Source organism: Mycteria americana, chromosome 3, assembly GCF_035582795.1.
Source record: "Mycteria americana isolate JAX WOST 10 ecotype Jacksonville Zoo and Gardens chromosome 3, USCA_MyAme_1.0, whole genome shotgun sequence".
NCBI classification, from domain to species: Eukaryota; Metazoa; Chordata; class Aves; order Ciconiiformes; family Ciconiidae; genus Mycteria; species Mycteria americana.
In genome coordinates, this window is record NC_134367.1 from 88,742,438 (window position 1) to 88,761,976 (window position 19,539).

Genomic DNA, 19,539 nt, shown 5'->3' on the forward strand with positions numbered 1-19,539 from the left:
CACTGCATGCATGATACAGAAATCTCTAACTATTTGAGAACTTAAAAATCTAGTTTAGATATACAGATGTATAAACATTTATATAAGAGAGCTTGCACTGTCATTTTTTCTCTCTTTGGTCCTCATGGAGCTGCCTCTTTTACATTCATATATTTTATAGAAACTTTCCAGTAATTCACATTTTCTATTAATTAGATAGAATTAGAGTAGAAAGATTATAATAAGAAAGGCTTATTTAGTTTCAAGTGGTTCATCAATGAAGATTTTACCTTAAACTACTATTCACTAAGACAATTAGAAAAAAATAGTTTAAATTTCTTCTGCTTGGTGTAGCAGATGTTCAAGATAGTCTATTTAAATTTGTCTTTGTTAGAGGTGTGTTAAACTACTCAAATAATTCAGACAATCTGCAAACAAGATTTCTGACAGGTTGTGAATAACACTCAATTAGTACCATAACTTCTGAGATTAATTTTTCAATCAAGGCATTCCTGCCCACACCCAAAAAAAAAAACCACCACACCAAACATACTACATGAACTCAATTTCCAGTATGTATTTCCAAAATTAACATCTGTTTGTTCTTGGTTCAGCTGTAAAACCCAGTGTCCATTAAATTAAATTACTTGGTTCTTTTTCTGGATTTGGGGGGTGGGGTGGGGAGAAGGGGAAGACAACATGTCCTAAGACTGTAAATAATTCGTACTTTAAACAACAATTGTATTCCTATTTGGAACAATAGATTTATTCCACTACACTATTTATTCTTCTTGATAGTAGATATAACAACAATAAATATTTTCCGCAGGGTTATTTCTTAAAATCCCATAATACCTGCATCATGGCCTGAATTGCAAAAATGAAAACAGACCAGCAGTTGAGTGAATCTCATCACAGGAAATCTAACACATCTTATTCTATAAACTCTGTGAGTTTAGAAATACTAACACTACTTCAGGTAATTCAATTCCGGATACTAAGAAGTTATAAAAGGCTGTATTTAAAAAAAAAAAAGAAAAGAAAAGAAAAAAATTGAGTGAAAAATGGTATTACAGTATTTCAGTGATACACTGTTTACAGGACAATCTCATTACAGGAAAGCTTCATGACATCTGTTTTTTACCACCATCTCATTACATCAAACTTCTTAAGTTATTATGGTTAAGCCACAGCAATTTTATACTTCAGTTCCCTCTCTATAAAATTCCTATACTAGTACTTCTGTACTTCAGGTGATCGTTGCAAGACAAAATGAGGACATAAAAAAATTGTGAATGTATATTAAAGTCACCCCCATAAGCAAGTCAGATACATTATCTATTCAATATAATTTGGGTAAAAATATATCATGTAAGCCATGTAAAGATTGCCATGACAAACAGCATTATCTGCTGTAACACACTGGAACGCAGAAGCCCAGAGGTATGGTAATTGAAGTCTGGCAACAGAAGCACTGACTTAAACTGACAACATTTTGCTTTGTCTTTAAATAATGATTTAGCCATCTTGTTATGCAATACACATTAGGTATAATCTTCCCAGATAAAAAAGAAAGACTCCTTCAATTAAAGAAGAAGTTAGTTGACATGTTAAATTTAAAACTGGGTCCTTTAAAAAGTTAGCATCTGTGTCAATTTTTCCTTTGTCCCAAATGATCTTTTAATAACATGGTAACAAAGACGCTTAAACCTTTTCATATGTTTAAACTAATTGAAATCTTGTGCACAGGTTATATATAAAGAAATTAGGTTGCAATTAAGCATAGTTATTAATGATTCTTAAATCTAATTGTTGTGACTATTATAGACCACAGACAAGGTCAACTCTACAACTCAGGAAACTTTAGCTTTAAAGAAAAAAATACCACCTGAATTATATGCATAAAACCCACTTTTGTAACAATATAGTTCTAATCATACTAAGCATCTTCATCCATTTAAAAAACCAGCTGTTTCCACTGATTAATTAAAAACATATCCCCCCCTCTATAAAACATTAGATTTCATTTAATGAATACAGTAAGAACATATTAATTAAAATTAAAAATACTAACTCTTACAACAATTTAAAAAAAAAAACCACTCTGCAAAACATTGTGCTTATAAGCAAATCCAAAATGTAGAAGTCATTTCAAGAGTCCTTTCATTAACTGCATAAATGTCAAATACGTGTTTTAACTTCTGCATATCAGCAGCAAGGTGCAGATCACTGTATTTCAGATTTTTAGTCAAGATCACTTCCCTTTCATCTGTATGCATTAGAAGGAAAAACATTGGTGTCATCTAAAAAGGAAACTCATAAAGGAAGACAAGACATCTCTCTCCTAATCCGGCTACAGGAATAACTGGAGAACAGAAAGAAGAAAGAAAAATTATCTTCTCTGAAACAAAACACACTGAGCCAGTGAACTGCAAGAATATCTTTGCAGCAGCGCAGGGACACAAGGCCATGAGATGCTTGGTTCTTATCGCTAGACCTGAGATAGTAAGTCACAGACAACCATAAGACCGTCTGTACATTCCCACTCCTCTCTTGCCTGAGCAGAGACTCCGCTCTAAGACAACTGCTCCACTGGCTCTCCGCTTGTACAAGTTCTGATGTCTCACAGGGTACATCTGCATTAGTACTTTAGTTCAGATAAGGAGAGCACTTTTTGCAACAAATCTTCCTATCACCCTAGGTAATGCACTTTCGTTCGCTGCATGAAGCAGTCCTGGAGTGCACAAACCTGGTTCCTTTCAGATGAAACTAAAAACCACAAGACGTACTCCAGGCACACTACTGCTGCCACAGGGGCACAAGAGCAGACAGGAACCAGTCCAAAGTAACACCCACTTCACTTTGCAAATGCACTGAGTGTAGATAGGTATCAGGTCCTCATCACCAATTATTTCATTCTCTGAATCTGCTCTCACTGGACAGCATTACTTGCTCAGGCAGGCCCAGCTGCTGTGCTTCAGGGTCTCCTTTCACCTGTGAGATGAGACCTGACTGCACCTCAGGTTCACTGAGCTTCTCAGGCTTTGCTTCCTCTTGGGTTTTGTGTCTTCTATTGTCCAAAGTTCTCACCTCCAGCCTGTCATCTCTGCCCTTTTGACCATTCGCATATAACAGCTTACTCTTCCGCAGTATCATCAACTCTCACCACACTGAAACTTCTTCTCCTAAAGACTACTCAAAGCCTGAGTATGACCATCCTTAATTAAATAACCTTAATTCTGGTATTTCTTCACTTTGAGTGCTGGCTGATTTTAAAATAGTAATACTTTAATGGGTTCATCATTTAAGCACACACAGAAAAACAGTGCATTGAAGCCAATTGTGTAGCATCACATCAACTCTTCAGTGCTCAACAGCAGGGTTAAAAGCTTACAAACATATCGCCCTCAGCCCTCTCTTAGTGACATGGATACAGCACTAAGGATAATAAAGCAAACATTTTCTCAGTGCATTCCACAGCCATTAAGAATTGTAACACTGTGCCCTAACAGACCCTGTCTTCCTCAGCCTCCCTCCATCAGAGTCTCAACTCAGAGAGAGATCCCCAGCTCAACTTTCAGCCCTCCCCTCTCATTCCTACATTCAGTTCACATAACTCGCCTTTGTAATGGCCTATCTCCTTAGCTGGCTCCTCAAAACTGTTCTTCTTCCCAGTACTTTCAAGTCATCCTCATACTCCTTGACTGGGCTGTGAATCGCAGAGAGAGATTGTTTTGTTCTTTTTCTTGTATCACAAACTTTCCTGACTGCTGAAAGGAAAAATTTTAAAAGGTCCTAGGCTATATCCACATGACCAAGTAATTTGGCATAATAGACACAGACCAGTCAACTGAAGCAGCTGGTGCCCAAGCCCCTACTTTTCCAGCATGTAGGGTTTACGAGTTTTATTTCAACTTAAATTCAGTCTGGAGCCTCAGATTGAACGTTGCACCACACATGTGGTTCAGGGCTGTCCAAAGGACCGATGGCTGGGGCTGGAGTTCACTCGGTGTCCGCCTGGAGAAGAGATCCCACGCTCAGCTTCCTCCAGGAGGAACCTGGTTTGTACCTACCAAGACCACCCTGTGAAGTGAGCCAATGAGTGTCAAGAGGGGATGATCAGAGAGTTCACTCTAAAACTGTAATACCATGATTGCTTGTGGAAGCAGGGCAGCTTTACCCAATCCCACGATGCTTCTTGGTACAGAGAGAGAATATTTAGCTGCCAAAATAAGAAGTGTCTACTGACCATATTCCAACTTTCAGAATTTAGATTAAGGTGGGTACTTTTTCTTGGCAACAATTAAAAAAAGCGCTTAACAACTTTGATTCTCTTGCTCCAGAGCAAGGTCAGGGTAGAAGCTGTAATTACATGAAATGTATAACCATTGAATTAAATCCTTACAAATTCTTGGCATTGGAAAACACCACTGCACTTCTTTTGTTTTCAGAAACAAACAAAACTAACGCTTTAATCTACCAACAACCAGAGTAAGTCAGACACAGAAAATTAAGCACAATATTAGATGTAACAAAAAAAACCATCACACTTAAACCTACACAGTTACCTATAGCAAGAAGGAAAAAACCAACCATACATTCACTCAAAGTTAATTAAAATAAGGAAAAATACATATCACAAAATGTCTTTACTTAGAAAAGAAAATAATTACTAACAAAACTGACATCAAAATGTAAACTCAGTAGGCTTTTCTTCAATTAATAGACAGTAAAACAGCATGAGGAGGAAAACCTTTATTTTACATTTCGGAATTTCAAATACTCAGTAAGACATTGAGTTTCATTGTACATTGTCCTTTTCTGGACCCCAGTGATTAATATATGCATATCCAGTGCTCACAGAGTTGATATCAGGGTGTAATAAGAATGAGCGATATTATATGAAGGAACTGATGTCATGCAAAAGATAATTATTTGGATCATCCTAATAATTTTCTAATACATTTGAAAGAAATTTATATGAAATAATCAAAGAAATCAGATATGCAAACTGAGTAAACAACAAGATGGGAAGGAAAAATAATTTAAAATTTTAAATAGTTCCTGTCATGTAAAATTTGATTTGTTATAAATGTAAGTATATATTCCAAAATAGGAAGCAGGCCTTAAGTTTCACATACTTTAGCCCATTTTCATCTGCAATACCCATAATGCATCCTGAAATACAATTTATGCAGGAATAACAACAGAATAATAAACTTTTTCTCTCATTCTCTTGCCTTCTTTGACATTTAATGTCAATCTGCAATAACAAAGCTAATAATGATCTTTGTCTTCACACACTGCTATTGAAACAAAGCATTTCTTTGTAAATTAAAGGGTAATTTTGTTCCCACTATTCCAGTCTAAATCTTTCTGGGCTAGAATCACAGAAGCTCATGGCATAAATCACCCTATAATCCAGATCACCTTCTCTCTGCAAGAGAGATGACGTTCTTTTGGAAATAATCATGTGCGCAACCACAGCCCAAAGCAGAGCAGCATAAAGCATGGAAGATTTCATGCGAAGTTCATTCCATGATACAAATGCCAGATATTTCTAGAGGTTTCCCATTGAAAGCTTAACATACAGCAACCTTCCCAAATTTGTAAATCACACGGTGACACGTTACAAAGTGACATCTAAAGAATTTACAGGAATTCAAATGTAACAGAAAAATCATGCTTTAGACGGGCTTATAATTAGGAACATATTCTTTAATCATATGGCTTCCAGGTCTGCAAAGTAATTAGGTGTTTGCTGAGCTTTATGCAAATATTATGTTGATTTTATAGGGACTACTTGCATTTGTAATACAAGCTGAGCTACAGTGAATGATTTTGGCATCGAGGAAGTTTCACACAAAGTATCGCATCCACAACAGCTTCCAGGCAACCTTCTACTGTGCACCTCTATTACTACCTCTTCCAACTGCCACAACAGCCTACTTAGTCTGACACATGGGTGACAGCAGCTGCAACAGCAAGGTTAAGTGGGACTTACTGAGTCCAACTTCCTCTTCACTGTCAGTTACCCCTATAAACAGGGGCAGTGCTGAGGGTTAAGTATTAACAAGACCAAGGCCTTAATGGCCATTAATTCCATATGGTCAGATTAGCTCACTGCAGACCAGAAGATAAATCAAGAATGCTCATATGTGTAACCAGGTAATGCCACTGCACACAGCGTATGATACGTCAGAAGAAGTTTCCATTAAAAGGTAGAACTCACCCCTCTTCTGAACCCAGCCTTCCTTCACAATGGTAACATCGCTCATGATGGCTCCACTCTGAACCCCCAACTCAAAAGAGTATTTCTTTGAGTTATCAGCTTGTCTGTTTGGCTTCTCTTCTGCAGCTCTTCCCAATTTCTATTGATGAGTCAGCCTGGAAGGAAATATTAGAGAAAGAATTTAAGTCTTTTCTGTTTTTCTCACTTGACAGGCAACAAAAAAGTCTTTGTTGATGTCTTCCACTGACTGTGCTCATACTAAAAATCTGCCTTTTTTTTTAATTAACCATATAACAGAATCATGTTTCTAGTTTTACAGCATATTTTCCATGAACACTGTAATACTTAAAAGAAGCAGAATGTGTTAAATTTTAAGTCGTATGGCACTTTTATAAAATGCACACAATAGAATTCTCTCATACTAATGCACAGGATGCTGCTAAATGACAGGGTGCCGGTACTGCTTCACAGGTCCAACTCTGAACCCACAGGAGCTTTAACAATTCCCACATTTGTCACAATCCATGCAATGGACAAGTAGTTCCTTTATTATGGCTACATTGATCATATCAAGAGTGCAAGAAAATGGAAGGAAAGGTTTTGTAAAGGAGCTTAAAACCAAAGCCTTAAGTATTATGGATATAGTTATCCTCATAAGTGTTAAAATCTGTAGTAACCAGTTTACCAGCCATGCAATGTTTTTTTTAATACTTGAATTAAAAAACAAACAAACAAACAAACAAACCAATAAAGGCTACAGAAATATAACATTCTTCCTGCTTCCACTATATCTTCATTATAGCCAATACAAATCCTTAACTTACAGAAGTTTTTAAAAAACAGCATCATCTGCAAGTACACAAACAGAAAAACAACTTCTTAGGAGTACAAATTAACCAAAAAAGCCAATGTTTAGTTTATGAGAAGAAGGAGAGCACATCCTCGCAAGGCTTTAAGCCAGGCAATGACAAGAGTGCTCTTTTCCCTACAAAGCTCAACTTGCAGGGGACAGAAGGGAAGTCAGCCCTGGAACAGGACATGCCATGCTCAGAAGCCACAATCCCCTCTTCTGACCACGTCACTCCCAGAGTACCTAACAGCTGTGAAGGAGAGAAATAGCACTACAATCAAGTAGGAAGAGAAGCCAGAGGGCAGGAGAGGTTTCCTCTTGCCAGCAGACTGCCTTTCCCCTCCATCCTTCAAAATAAAGAGAAGCATTCAAATAATGCTCATCTAGAAAAGGATGGAAAGCCAAGAAAAGGGATTTCCCTGATGGTGGAGGAACACCCTTCTACAGCTGTACACACAGCAGCATGTGCGTACACAGCACTAGCACAGAACAGAAACCCACGCACCAGTTTAGGACTATCAAATGCAGCAGATACATATCCATTTAGTAGACTGACCAACAAATGTAAACGTGATAGAAACAAATATGACTGTGCTAGAAGCAATCTGTGCAGCAAATGAATGGAGAAAGGACTGGGAAATAAGCGGTTTTAATCCAACCAAGTACAGGCTAAAGACTGAACCATTATACACATGCAGGTTATTTCTTATTTATCATTTGAAAAATGTGTATTTGCACCACACAGCAGCTAGATGGAAGGCTACTTCTGTATGGATGCTGTGCAAAATAAAACTTGGTATGAGTATTTTTTTCAAGCGGTATGCAACAAAAAATGCAGTACAACCTGATTTTACAGAAACACTGAAGCGTGTCCATTTTACAGTTGTGCTTTCACTGAACTATTTTTTCAAAAACATGCAGTATTTCAGCTGCATAAAAGTAAAAACCACAATGCTAAATTCATTAATTCTGCAAAGTTTAAGTAACATTGAATACAGTGCCTCTGAGACATCTCCACGGCACTGGCAGATAGGACAGTAAGACCTATGCAGGTGATGCACAGACTTTTGCATTGGCATCATACCCTGTTGCGTCTAAAAGGACACCGGACACCTGTGTTTATGCAACTGCACCCTGCCTTAAGACTTAAATATTGTTTAAGCTTTCATGAGAGTTAAAAGAAAATGTTATGTACAAGGTTTTGGAAGGACGTGAGACGGCTTCATTACTGTTAATTGATCTCACTAGCTTTAGCTCTTTAGACTTTGTATTCTGTAAGTCAATATGGCAGAAATAACCAGAACATGCCTTTCCACATCCTTCACCTTACTAGTGTGAGAGTTATTTTCTGGGTCATAACATTCTCACAGCTTTTGTTTGCATGCTTCGAACTAGAGATAAGCAAGTCTATCAGCTGTGCATGGAAAGAGATCCCGACGGATTAAGACATGGGCCTGAAAGCAGGCTGCAGTTTTGCCGTTCTGGATCACCGCAGCACAGTATTAGCTCTTATTACAAACACACAAATCTTTACAAAGCCAGAGGTGAGTGTCAAACATCTGTGACCTAAAGGCAGCTGTTCTGTGAAGGAGGTGTAAGCACATTAGTATCCAAATATCCGACTTCAGTTCGATTTTCCTACAAGACTTCCATTGCATTATTTAAGAGGTGATCACAAGTGACTTTTTTTTTTCCAACTATAAAGACAAAAGAAGCAATGTAACACACAGTACTTAGCTTGGGCTCCATATGCTGCAATATGTTTTACCCTTTTGGCAAATTTAATGTACTTTCCAATTTTGGTGTGTGCTTATGAAAAGTGCAATAATTTATTTTTATTGGTAGAGACTAAGCTATAAGAAATGAACTTCTGTACTAAGTAGCAATAATCTTGTCTGCCCACATACTGATCATTAAGTCCGTGATTTCAGCAGACAGCCAGTTCTAATGAATGAATTTATGCTTAAAGCGCCCTATTTATCCACTGATTACAATTAAGTTAGTATTACTCAATCAAAATCTGATCTATGACCAATTTTCATGTCAGCCAGTGTCCCAACAACCTCCAGTGTATGTCTGTAGGATTGCATCCCACCCATCACATGTACTACTTTACTGAATTTTGGACAAAACCCCCAAAATATAAAAATCAGATAAATATGGTGACAAAACTAACCGAATTATCTCCAGTTTAGCTTCACAATATTACCAGGAACAACTTAAGTAGAACTATCAACAGTTGTATCGTTATATGGATCGCTCCCTTAATGGGTAATTAAAAGTCAAGCTGAATTACATAGGAAGCTGAAGGAGATAAATTAAAGCATTAAAAGACTAATGAAAATAAAGGTTATACGTTCACACACTAGTTTCAAGAATCCATTTGTAAGCATCTGTAGCATCATCCCGTATTAAATTCCTTTGAGGATTTCTAAAAGCTGTAGTCCTTTACTCTGAAAGTCACTCAGTAAAGCTCTAAAAGACCAGACTTTCAAGAATTATTTCTTAACATGACAAAAACTGACCTTAATGAAAAATAGTCATACAGTAACCTTCTTCCCTGAAGATGTAATAAAGGATTGTCTGTCGATGTAAAGGAGTTGCCTGAAACACGTGGAACAAGAATTCTCACATGAAAATAGCATTTCATCCATAGTTCAACTATTTCAAGTTTCAGCAGCTGGTATATAGTAATTTTTACAGTTTCCCTTATTGCTATAGGACAAACCCACAGAAATAGGGAAAAAATGTGTAAGAACTGAAGCTGAAGATATTTTGCATTCCAGCTGCTTCCTACAGGGAAAAACTTGAGTTGTTTTTATGTATGTTCCAGCAACTGGAGAACAGGTTGGATTGCGCTTTTTTCCCCACATTATCAAACAGAACTTGGAAGATACTTTTCCAACAGTATATTGTGTGTATTCTGCAGACAGTATCAGATAGTCATGTATATGCATAATACATACAAGAACCTATTGTCTGCATGCTTTATAGTGCAGGTGTAAAAATTTATCCCATCGCAGTCAATCATGTGAAGAAAACACCTGTATTTTTTTTGATCTGGTAAAAATAGTAAAACTTTGCCTTTCTTCTTTGGAAAGCTATTAAGCCACTTTTATAGTGTTAGATGAAACAATTCAGTGCACTTCTAAAGAGCTAGTATTACGCTTCTAAGTTCCTAGCCGTAGAGGTTGCAAAGGCACCTTTCTGAACAAAGATTAAGCAGAAACTATTACATGCAGCAGAGTTCCAGATACCTCTGCCGAGGGTCACAGTTTTCCTAAGCCACGGTGAAAACAAGCCAAAACCTTTTCAGTTTTCATCTTCAACTTTAAGATGAAAGAACCAGCTCATTTCACGATGCTACCATATGGGAACTATAAGACCAACCATTAAAATGAGCAATGGACCATTCAGTAGGAAGACACCGTTTCCTCAACTTGCATTTTTAAATTAAAGGAGGCTCTCATGCTCATCACAGCAGTCAGGTACCTCCACAGACCCAACGGATGGGGAGAAGGAAGGAAATCCCTTCCATGCAGAAGGACTAAAAACAGTGGTTCAGGTCTACACTGAACCACCACTATGTGTAAGTGAATAATCATCAAGATTCATAAGAACAGACAACACTCCCTTGGAATCTGGGCATCCTCCCATTTCCCCCATGACAAGAGACAGCTGAGTAAAGAAGACAGTGCCCATAAATTCAGTGTAAATTGTATGATTCAGGTCTCTGTTGTAAGAGCTTTCATAAACACAGGCTCCTACTTTCAACAATTTTGGAGCTGAGAAAAAACAGATACTCTCACATTTACCAACTCAAGTTACCAGAGAGAATACCAACAGGATCAGTTTCAGTGCTTCCAGAGACAATCCCTGTAACTTCTTGTAGCTTTATCAGCTTAGTGATTCATCCAGCCTCATTCTCTTAATATATAAGGGAATTACCATTTTCCCTTTTTACAAGTAATCATTTGTTTAATAAAATGTTTGGGGAAAAAACCAGCAACTGAATCTTTCTGATTCACTTTGCCTGACTCACTGAGATTCTTTGGTCGTCAACGTAAGCAGAGCCAAATCTCCTCATCTCTATCTCCTTATTTCTCAGACAGGTAACTGAGAAATTTTATGCGTGCACACACAAAACACACACTACCAAAAAAAGCAGCTCTCAGTCATCCTCTAGTGGCTTCCATCACACACACATTTGTTTCCCTGCTTTGGGGGCTTTTTTTGTAGCAGATCAAGCTCTTAAGAGTTTTTCTCAAATCTGAGTTTGAATCCTCCAAGACAACCAAAGAGGCTGTAACTGTCTCCAGTGCCAGTTGCAATCACAGAGCAAGGAATTCAAAAGATAAGGCTCTAAACTAAAAACAGAGTTGTCTTTAGGATTGGAAGCTGAGATCCAAGTTTTATTTATATGAAAAATGCATGCATATCCTCTTCCCCTACCAAAGTTGTTATCTAAAAGTCTAGTCAAACAATTAGAGGATATATTGCACATCATCAAAAATTACACAAAAGACTATGCTGCAGAACAAAGATTGCTACAAAACCTACTAAATCAAATTAGCCTATATTGCTAGTGGAAGAATCACATTCAGTTGAGTGCTTTATCTAAAAAGTATAGAATATTTATACAGGCTTTTATGAGCTACCTATTTGGGAATTTTGGTTATACTTCAAACACAGCAGAATGGATTATGTCCCTTTTTATAGTCTCAGGAGGACTGACTGATTCCAATACTATCACTGCTTAGATTGAGAAAAAGGAACCTGCAGGCAGATAGTATTTGTTCAACTTATTAAAGTCAATTAAAAAAAAAAACCAAACCCACAAACCAACACAAAACAAAACATGAACTGGTTTGACAAGACAAATAAAAGAACCAGGATTATTAAAAGACAATAGATCCTAAATTTATAAAATGGTATCTTTATGTACGCACAATTAAGACACTTAAAGATACCCCTAAATACTTTTTAAATAGAAATGTTCATACTTTACAAATTTCAAGACAAATATAAAAAATTCCAAGATATCTCCATGATACGCATTTGCAAATATTTTTTAAACTATATGTCGTACTAAAAGCCTCAATCACTTTAAGAATATTGGTATCAAAAATTTACTCCTAACAACTTTATTTCATAACCCTTGACTTGGAATAATGAGGGGGATAACAGGAAAATGGCACTGCCTACACCTTGTAGTAACGAAAAACAACTTACTTTGGAAAAGATAAATAGCTCTTTTTAAAGCACGCTTACGCATATGCTTTGTGCCTTAATATTTTCAGTGTTCTATTTTCACTTTCAGTACGTCAAAAAGCTGCACATAACTAATATATGCTCAGATAAGCCTAGTTAGGAGACTACAGACACACTGAAATATTAATATACAAGTTAGATGTTTTATTTAGATTCTGCAACTGAGTAGGTTTATCAGAAAATAAACCATCATTCTGTATTTCTTTTCCTATGATAATGACAAAGCAAGTTATTTTAAGGGACAAAGGTATAATTAAAGTAAGGTGAACAAAGCCACCCTTGCCTTTGTTTACCAAGGTATAAAGGAAGTTTCTAAATGTAACTATATTGTTTCTTTAGAATCCCACATGAAACATTAACAACCCATTGTTTTGCATTGTGTTTATTGACAAAAATGCTTTAAATCATTTTTGTTCCTCCCCAATCACATAAGCAGAGCAATAAAGCATATTAGAGTATAGGTCTGAAAGTTAACCAAAGAATACATTTAAAGTAGAAAAGGTGAAGGCAGCGCTAAACTTCCACATCAAAAAAGTTAGTAAGGCAATGAACTCGGGAGAGTTTTGAGACTTAAAGGAAGTCAAATCAAGGATTAGCTCAGCTGTGTATCACAACTATGACAATGTTATTCCACCAGCACTTCAAAATACATGTAATAACTTTAACTTGCTGAGGATTAATGTAGGAATGCTAATTCTTGCCTTTTTAAGCAAAAATCCTTTGCCCTTCAAAAAAATAGTTTACTAATGACTCAAACAACCAAGCAAAATTAAAACCAAGTTCTGTATTTAAAAAAAAAAAAAAAAAAGGCTTTCTATGTCTAGAATACTCTGAAAAAGGTAATCTAATTTTAGAAAGTTCAAAGAACCTAGAAATTCCTATTCATCCTGAGGTGAGCTATTTTAAAAGATATCTTCAAGAGATACAAAATAAAGTTTCATTAAGCTCATATATTTAATTATTTGTATGATAGTAACTTTTGTGCGGCATAACATAATATTGTGTATTAAAACACCAAACACACTGTTGAAGATAGTAAAAATCAGAAATATGTGAAGTGCCACGAGTAACAAGAAAAGGAAAGTACTGAGATAAAAATGTGTTCTCAAACTATTAATATAAAAGATGGAAAAAGTTCAATGACATGTCTAGCAAGCAGCTTTCTTTTAAACTCTTATAGTAGGACTTATTTATTACCTGGATATTGAACAAAGTTAAATTCTGAATTGCCTTGCAACAATAGGAATGAGCTTTGTGATTCCTTCCTACAAAGCAATCAAACATTGCTGAACCTACTAACTGTCAAATTCTGACATTGCAGTATGACTAGAATGTAATCAACTTCTAATCTAAAACCTCTGGATCTCTTGTTCACCTTCAAAAACCATTGTTCTCATCAACTTGAAATCTGAATTTCCTAAGGACAGAAGGCATTCTCTACAACCTTAAATGAAGATTGTGTGTTTTTCAAAGGCATACTATTGCTTACACACATTTAAGGCTAGATGCAGAGCTCACTAGATGAAGGTCTTTGGCAAATGTTACACAAAAAGCCAGAGTACATGAAACTCACACATACAACCTTAACTCTCTGCCTCAAAGTTTATCAATACATTTAGAAAAAGATATAATTTTCAGAAAATCTCGCAAGGCAAGCTGCACCAATCGCATATCCTGAGAAGCACACTAAATGCTTAGGGAAAAAAAAATTATGTGTGTTGGTAGAAATTGTTTTGCAAGATTGCTAGGACTCAACTGAGAAATACTGTATTAATTCTGTGATGCTAAATCAGCTGTACAAGAAATTTTTGACTGTTGGGCACTGCCATTCCACACCTACAAAAAGGCAGTGGTAAGACCTTCATTGATCTCCATGAAGCTGAAGCAGGCTCTTCATCTCTGCTCCTGCTATAGGAGGCACTCAAATAACTTCACCACATGGACAACACAGGGAAGTCTGACAAACCGTGCTGTCAAGTCATTCAGACATGCATATGAAATACTGAGGTCCCAGCTGCATTCTTAAGGGGATTTAAAAATTACTACTGTTCTTTAGACAGGATATTACAGAGGGGAAAAAAAAAAAATCACAGGGCAACAACTTGTTCTTAATGCTATTTTCAATGAGTATGACTCGCACCTAGACACTCATAGAAACACGTGGAAAAAGAGGATTGGTCAAGATGGACACAACATATATTATTTAATCTAAACATAGTAAGTGTTGACACAAATAGTATTAAAAAAAAAAAAATCAAAGAAACATTTAAAGTGACCAAAAGTAAGCATCTTCATATACACAACCCAAAAATGCTTACTCTCCTTGACAGTAACTTTTAATGATAGTCAATCCCAGAGGGATTTTTTTGGAAGTATTAACCTTGCCACAATTTCCTACTACACCTGAACAACACCTTTAAACAATAAAGACAAAAAGAATCTGTTTGAAATCCATGGCATGCATCAAAACTACCTGAATGCCCATCCTTAATGTTGACCTAGAACTATGGAACAAGGACAAAATGCCAAATAATAGACTACTATACCCTTGCATTTTCTGCAGTCTTTTCATTAGTATATATTAGTGATTTGTCTAAATAAGCTTCATTTATAAATTCTTCTCTTCATATAGGTAGCCTGGAATGTTGTTCATACAATTAGTCAAGATGAAAATATAAACCAAAACTTTAAAGATTGTTTTTTACACTACGTAAAACACTAAAAAGTTAACTTTCACATTCAGTGTTTTATTATTTGCCAGCAGTTTTTTGTTTCTCTGGCTTTAACAGACTTTTTTCTAAACACATTGAATCAGCTTTTCCATTTACTATGTAACTTATCTTTAGAAAATAACCTTTTCTATACCACCAACTTGTTGCAAAGAGGAGTAACTTGTGCAACATGTTTACCAAGAAGACCCTGTGATACTGGGAAAGTCTCTTCTGTACAACCAAGAGGAAACACAGAGGTTGACAAGAGAGATTCTCACTGAAAACACAGCTTTCTTCACAAACAATACAAAACTCCCTGAAGTACATGCTGTGCTAGAAAGTATCCCCTGCCCCCTCCACAATATTCTTATTAGGCATATCCTAACAGAATGAGAATCAGAGATGACGCAAATTAATCTAATATTCTAGAATAATTTTAAAGGCACTTAAGTTGGCAATCTTTTCTTACAGAAGACAGTACTTCAACAGTAAGTGGGTTGTAAATTTCATACAAACACTGAAAATAAAAGCAACATTTTAATGTTAAACAAAACTCATGGATGCACATATTTAACTACTCCCTCTTTTTGAATTGTTACTGTTGCTCGCAAAGGGAGTACGGCACATTTTGAACAGAATGTTTATTTTATTAGTTGGGAAAAAGAGAACAGAGGGCTTTTGGTATATAGACAACTAACATGCCTACAAAACATACAGTTACACTATGGTGCATTACTTTTAAAGCAAATCAATTCATTTATGCATTATCCGTATCAAAACAGAAGTACGGTACAACAAAGTTTTCACTTGGTGTATTTCAATGTCCTTCCACTCGCCGGTGTCGATTAAAATTAGTAGTATGCCCAAGCCATAAAAGGTGGCCAAAGAATATTGGGTCTCTGATGCAAAACTGAAGGAAAGCTAGGCTACCATGTCACCGAGTCCACCTCCCCTGTTGCATTAACAGCACAAAATGAAACTATAACCACGAAACTATAACACGGTTATAAGAAACTGTATCTTCTTTATACTAAGAACCGCACAGAGATTTCAAATGTGTTTTAACATGAACCGCTGTAGTAACGGTGTCATACCTTCCAAAACAACTGAGTATTTCAAAGTTATTTAGCAAATAATGCTTCTTGGGTATAGAAATGATTATTCAATAGGTCTCTTTAAATTGGGAAAATGTGCACCCAGAAAGTGAAAGACCACTCAGTCAACCAGTGCTAGACAAATTCCAAGTAGTCTGAAGGATCTTTTAGTTATTACACGAATTTCAGACACATGCTGTTTCAAACTGTAGTCGGAAGTCAAGATACGGTTTCTGGTAACATCTTGCAAACAGAAGTTTGGGTTACAAACAATAGCAGAGCTCTAGTAAGTGTTTTTGGGTTAAGCTTAAAAAACCCCACCAAACTATTTTCCCTTTCACAAAGCTTTTGTTACAGTGTCAAAAAGTCAATGTTTTCTAGTGCAAATTAATGCCATCCAATCCTTAAAACTGTATCTACTTCAACTGGGGCAAAATAAAAACTAGTACCTGCCTGAATTCTCATCGACTTCCCGTAGAATGGCAGCATTTTGCTTAAGACCGCATCACCTTCCCCCAAAACACAAAACAAATGAGGGAGTAAGACACTGAAATACTGCCTTCTATGAACCTATGTATGAAACTAAGGAGACTACTGAATTTGTTCAAAGCTAGTTAGAGTAAGCAGGAATACCCCACAGAATAAACTGTCTAAACCAAGACAGTCTTGTTAGTATTACCTGTGTATACACACACACCACGCACCTACATCAGAGAAAAAACGAGTTGTTCAAATATTATATGTAGCCTTGTAGAAAACAGAGACATTTTCTTATCTCTGCAGTTTTTCTTTGGCCCTTATTTGAACTTGACTTCCTGGTTGCATCCAACCAAAATACATCCACATGGACTATAATTAGCAATCCAATCCAATTAAAGATATTGGGGTCAACTTAAAGGCTCCTGTCAAAAAAACAAACAGTCCTACAAACAGAATCTTCTTACGAAGTACACTTAAGAGTCAAAATAAGCTTCCTTCTCTATCTCCTGTACACTCTTTCCATATTCCAGTGCAGAACAGCCAGAACTGCCCTATACAGAAGCTGGCAGAAACAAGAGATCATGCTTAAAATGCTACTTGTCAGAAGTTTAGATCTACTTATTTGCATGCTTCTTGCCTTGAGAAATAAAGACCTCTATATGCAAAATGTGGGGGACCATGTTTGCCTATTAGCAAAGCTTTAGTGAAACCTAAACAATCAGCAGAAGAGACTGCTGTAAGTTTCTTCAGCACTGAAAAAAGCTGGCAATGCAGGTATCTGGTATATCATAATTTTTGTAATAAAACTCTTGAACAGAGGCTAAGTGAATTGAGTCTGAGACATGTTTTCATAAAAACGATGAGATGATGTAGCCATCGACTAATAATTACATTAAAGAAAAAAATTAGAATAAAGGTTGAGATGAAATTGTTTATTGCTTTTCAGCTGTGAGAAAATAAGTTGGTTTGGTTTCTTGTGGGTTTTTTGGTTTTGTTTTGTTTTACACACACCCTTTAAATAACGTACCATGGGAGAATGTGAAAGAAACAGCACTGGCTATTTCATGCCTCTTAGATTCCCACCCAAAAGTAAACCACGAAGCGCAGTTCATCTAAAGCAACCGACCAGCCTATAAGCCTGCTACTGCTCGTTACATCACGATCATTTGCATTTAAACTACGATATATAACGGTGCGATCCAGTAACTTTTTGCTCGGAGGCGCTGTACTGACCTGCCGGAACAGACCCGCATCACGCACTGGCAGTATTTCTGGATGTGCACGTACAGAGCCCCCCCGCTGCGCCCAGGTACCTCTGGGGTGCGAGCAGACACGTGTGCTGCCCCTGGCTTACCCCACCGCGGCGTCCGCGGCTCCCCGCCCCGCGGCAACACCTGCCGGCCCCCCCTCAGGGCCGGGGCAGGCCTCCGGGCAGACCCCGCCGCAGGCCCGGCCCCAGCTCCGCGCGGCAAAGCGAAGCGGCCGGCAGCCCCTGACAGCCGGCTGCGCATCAACTTTCGCATGTGGGCCGCGGCCTCCATGATGGCCGGTGAAGGCGGGCGGGGGGGCGGGGGGCCGGTTTGTTTACTTGCAGCCCGAGCCGCCGCCGGCGGCAGCATCACTTGAGCGAGGCGCTGCCACCCGCGGCCCGCCGGCCGCGCTGCTATTCTTAGCGCGCGGGCACGGGCGCACTCTCGCACGCACGCACGCACGCACCCACAGGCGCTCACGCGCGCAGAGAACTTCCCCGCGGGCAGAACCGTTCCTACCCCAGCACCGGCATCCCGCCTCACAGCCGCCCCCACCGCACGCACGGCCGCGGGAGGCGGCGGGGGGAAGGGGGGGGGGAGGCTGGCGCGCGCGCCCGGCGGGGAGGGGCCGCCGCGTGGGAACCGCCGGCCCCGCGCCCGCGCAGGCAGCGCCCCCGGGCGCGCGCCCTGCCCTGCCCCTGCCCCCCCGCCCCGTTACATAACCTCTCCCCGCCGAAACGCCCCCTGCCCCCGCCCCGCCCTTCCCCACCTCAGCCCCGCGCCGCCGGGAGGGCGACCCCCTCCCCTCCCCTCCCTTCCCCTCCCTCCCCTCGGCTCCGCTCCGCTCCCGCCCCGCCGGCAGCGCTAGGCCACGGGCGCCCCCGCCCCGCGCTCCCCGCCGCCCCCGGCCGCGCGGCGCCGCCGCCCCGCATCCCCTCGCGCGCCGCCGCCCAAGCGCCCCGCCGCCGCCCGGCCCCTCCCGCCCCGTACCTGCAGAGGCGGCGGCGCCGCGGGCGCTGCTGCGGAGCCGGAGGGCGGCGGCGGCTCCGGGGGGAGAAGGGGAGGGAGGGCGCCGCTGCCTCCTCCTCCTCCCCTGTCCCCCCGCCGGGCTCGGCGGTCCCTGGCGGCCGGTGTCTCCGCGGGGGCGGGAGGAGGCGGCTCCGACCCCAGGGCGCTGGCGGCGGCGGCGGCTACATGGAGCTGCGCGCCCCGCTACGCAGGGAGGCGCCCGGGCGGGCAGCGCGGCCGCAGCATCGATGCGCGGGGTCAGGAGGGCGGCGGCGGCGGCTCCCCCCGGCGCACTCACCCCGGAGCCGCCCGGGCCCCGCTCTCGGCTCCTCCCGCCGCCTCCGCCGGGCTCGTTATTGACTTTCAGGAAAACTCCCGACGTCACTGGCTCCCCCCGAGTGTCTCCCCCTCCGCGGCGGCGGCGGCGGCGGCGGCATCCCCAGCTCTCGCGAGAAGCGCGGCGGGGACGGGGGGGCCGCCAGACAGAGCGGGGGGAGCCAGACAGAGGGGGGCGGCTGAGGTGAGGGTGGGGGAGGCGGGGGCCGGCGGCGGGTGGGGGGAGCGGGGGAGGCGAGGCGAGGCGAGGCGCGGCGCGGCAGCCCGCCCGGCAGCCAGGCAGGGGCGAGAGCCGAGCCGAGCCGAGCCGAGCGGGGCGGCGTGTCCC

At 40.2% G+C, this 19,539-nt stretch overlaps 1 protein-coding gene across 4 annotated transcripts in view; it reads right to left on the reverse strand.

The window, feature by feature from the left end:
• The window catches only part of AKT3 (AKT serine/threonine kinase 3), a 284,305-nt gene extending 264,992 nt beyond the window's left edge, over nt 1-19,313 (reverse strand). For 2 of the 4 annotated variants that reach the window (XR_012774795.1, XM_075496022.1), the window contains exons 1-2: nt 18,858-19,313; nt 6,212-6,366 (exon numbers count right to left, since the gene is read on the reverse strand). Coding sequence is in view for 2 of the 4 variants with exons in the window: in XM_075496022.1 (XP_075352137.1) it covers nt 6,212-6,257 (46 nt within the window). In the remaining 2 variants the exon portion in view is untranslated. Of the gene's footprint in view, nt 1-6,211; nt 6,367-18,857 lie in introns of those variants that run through there. The other 2 variants (XM_075496023.1, XM_075496024.1) reach the window with 2 other exon arrangements.
• Nucleotides 19,314-19,539: the final 226 nt, after the last annotated feature.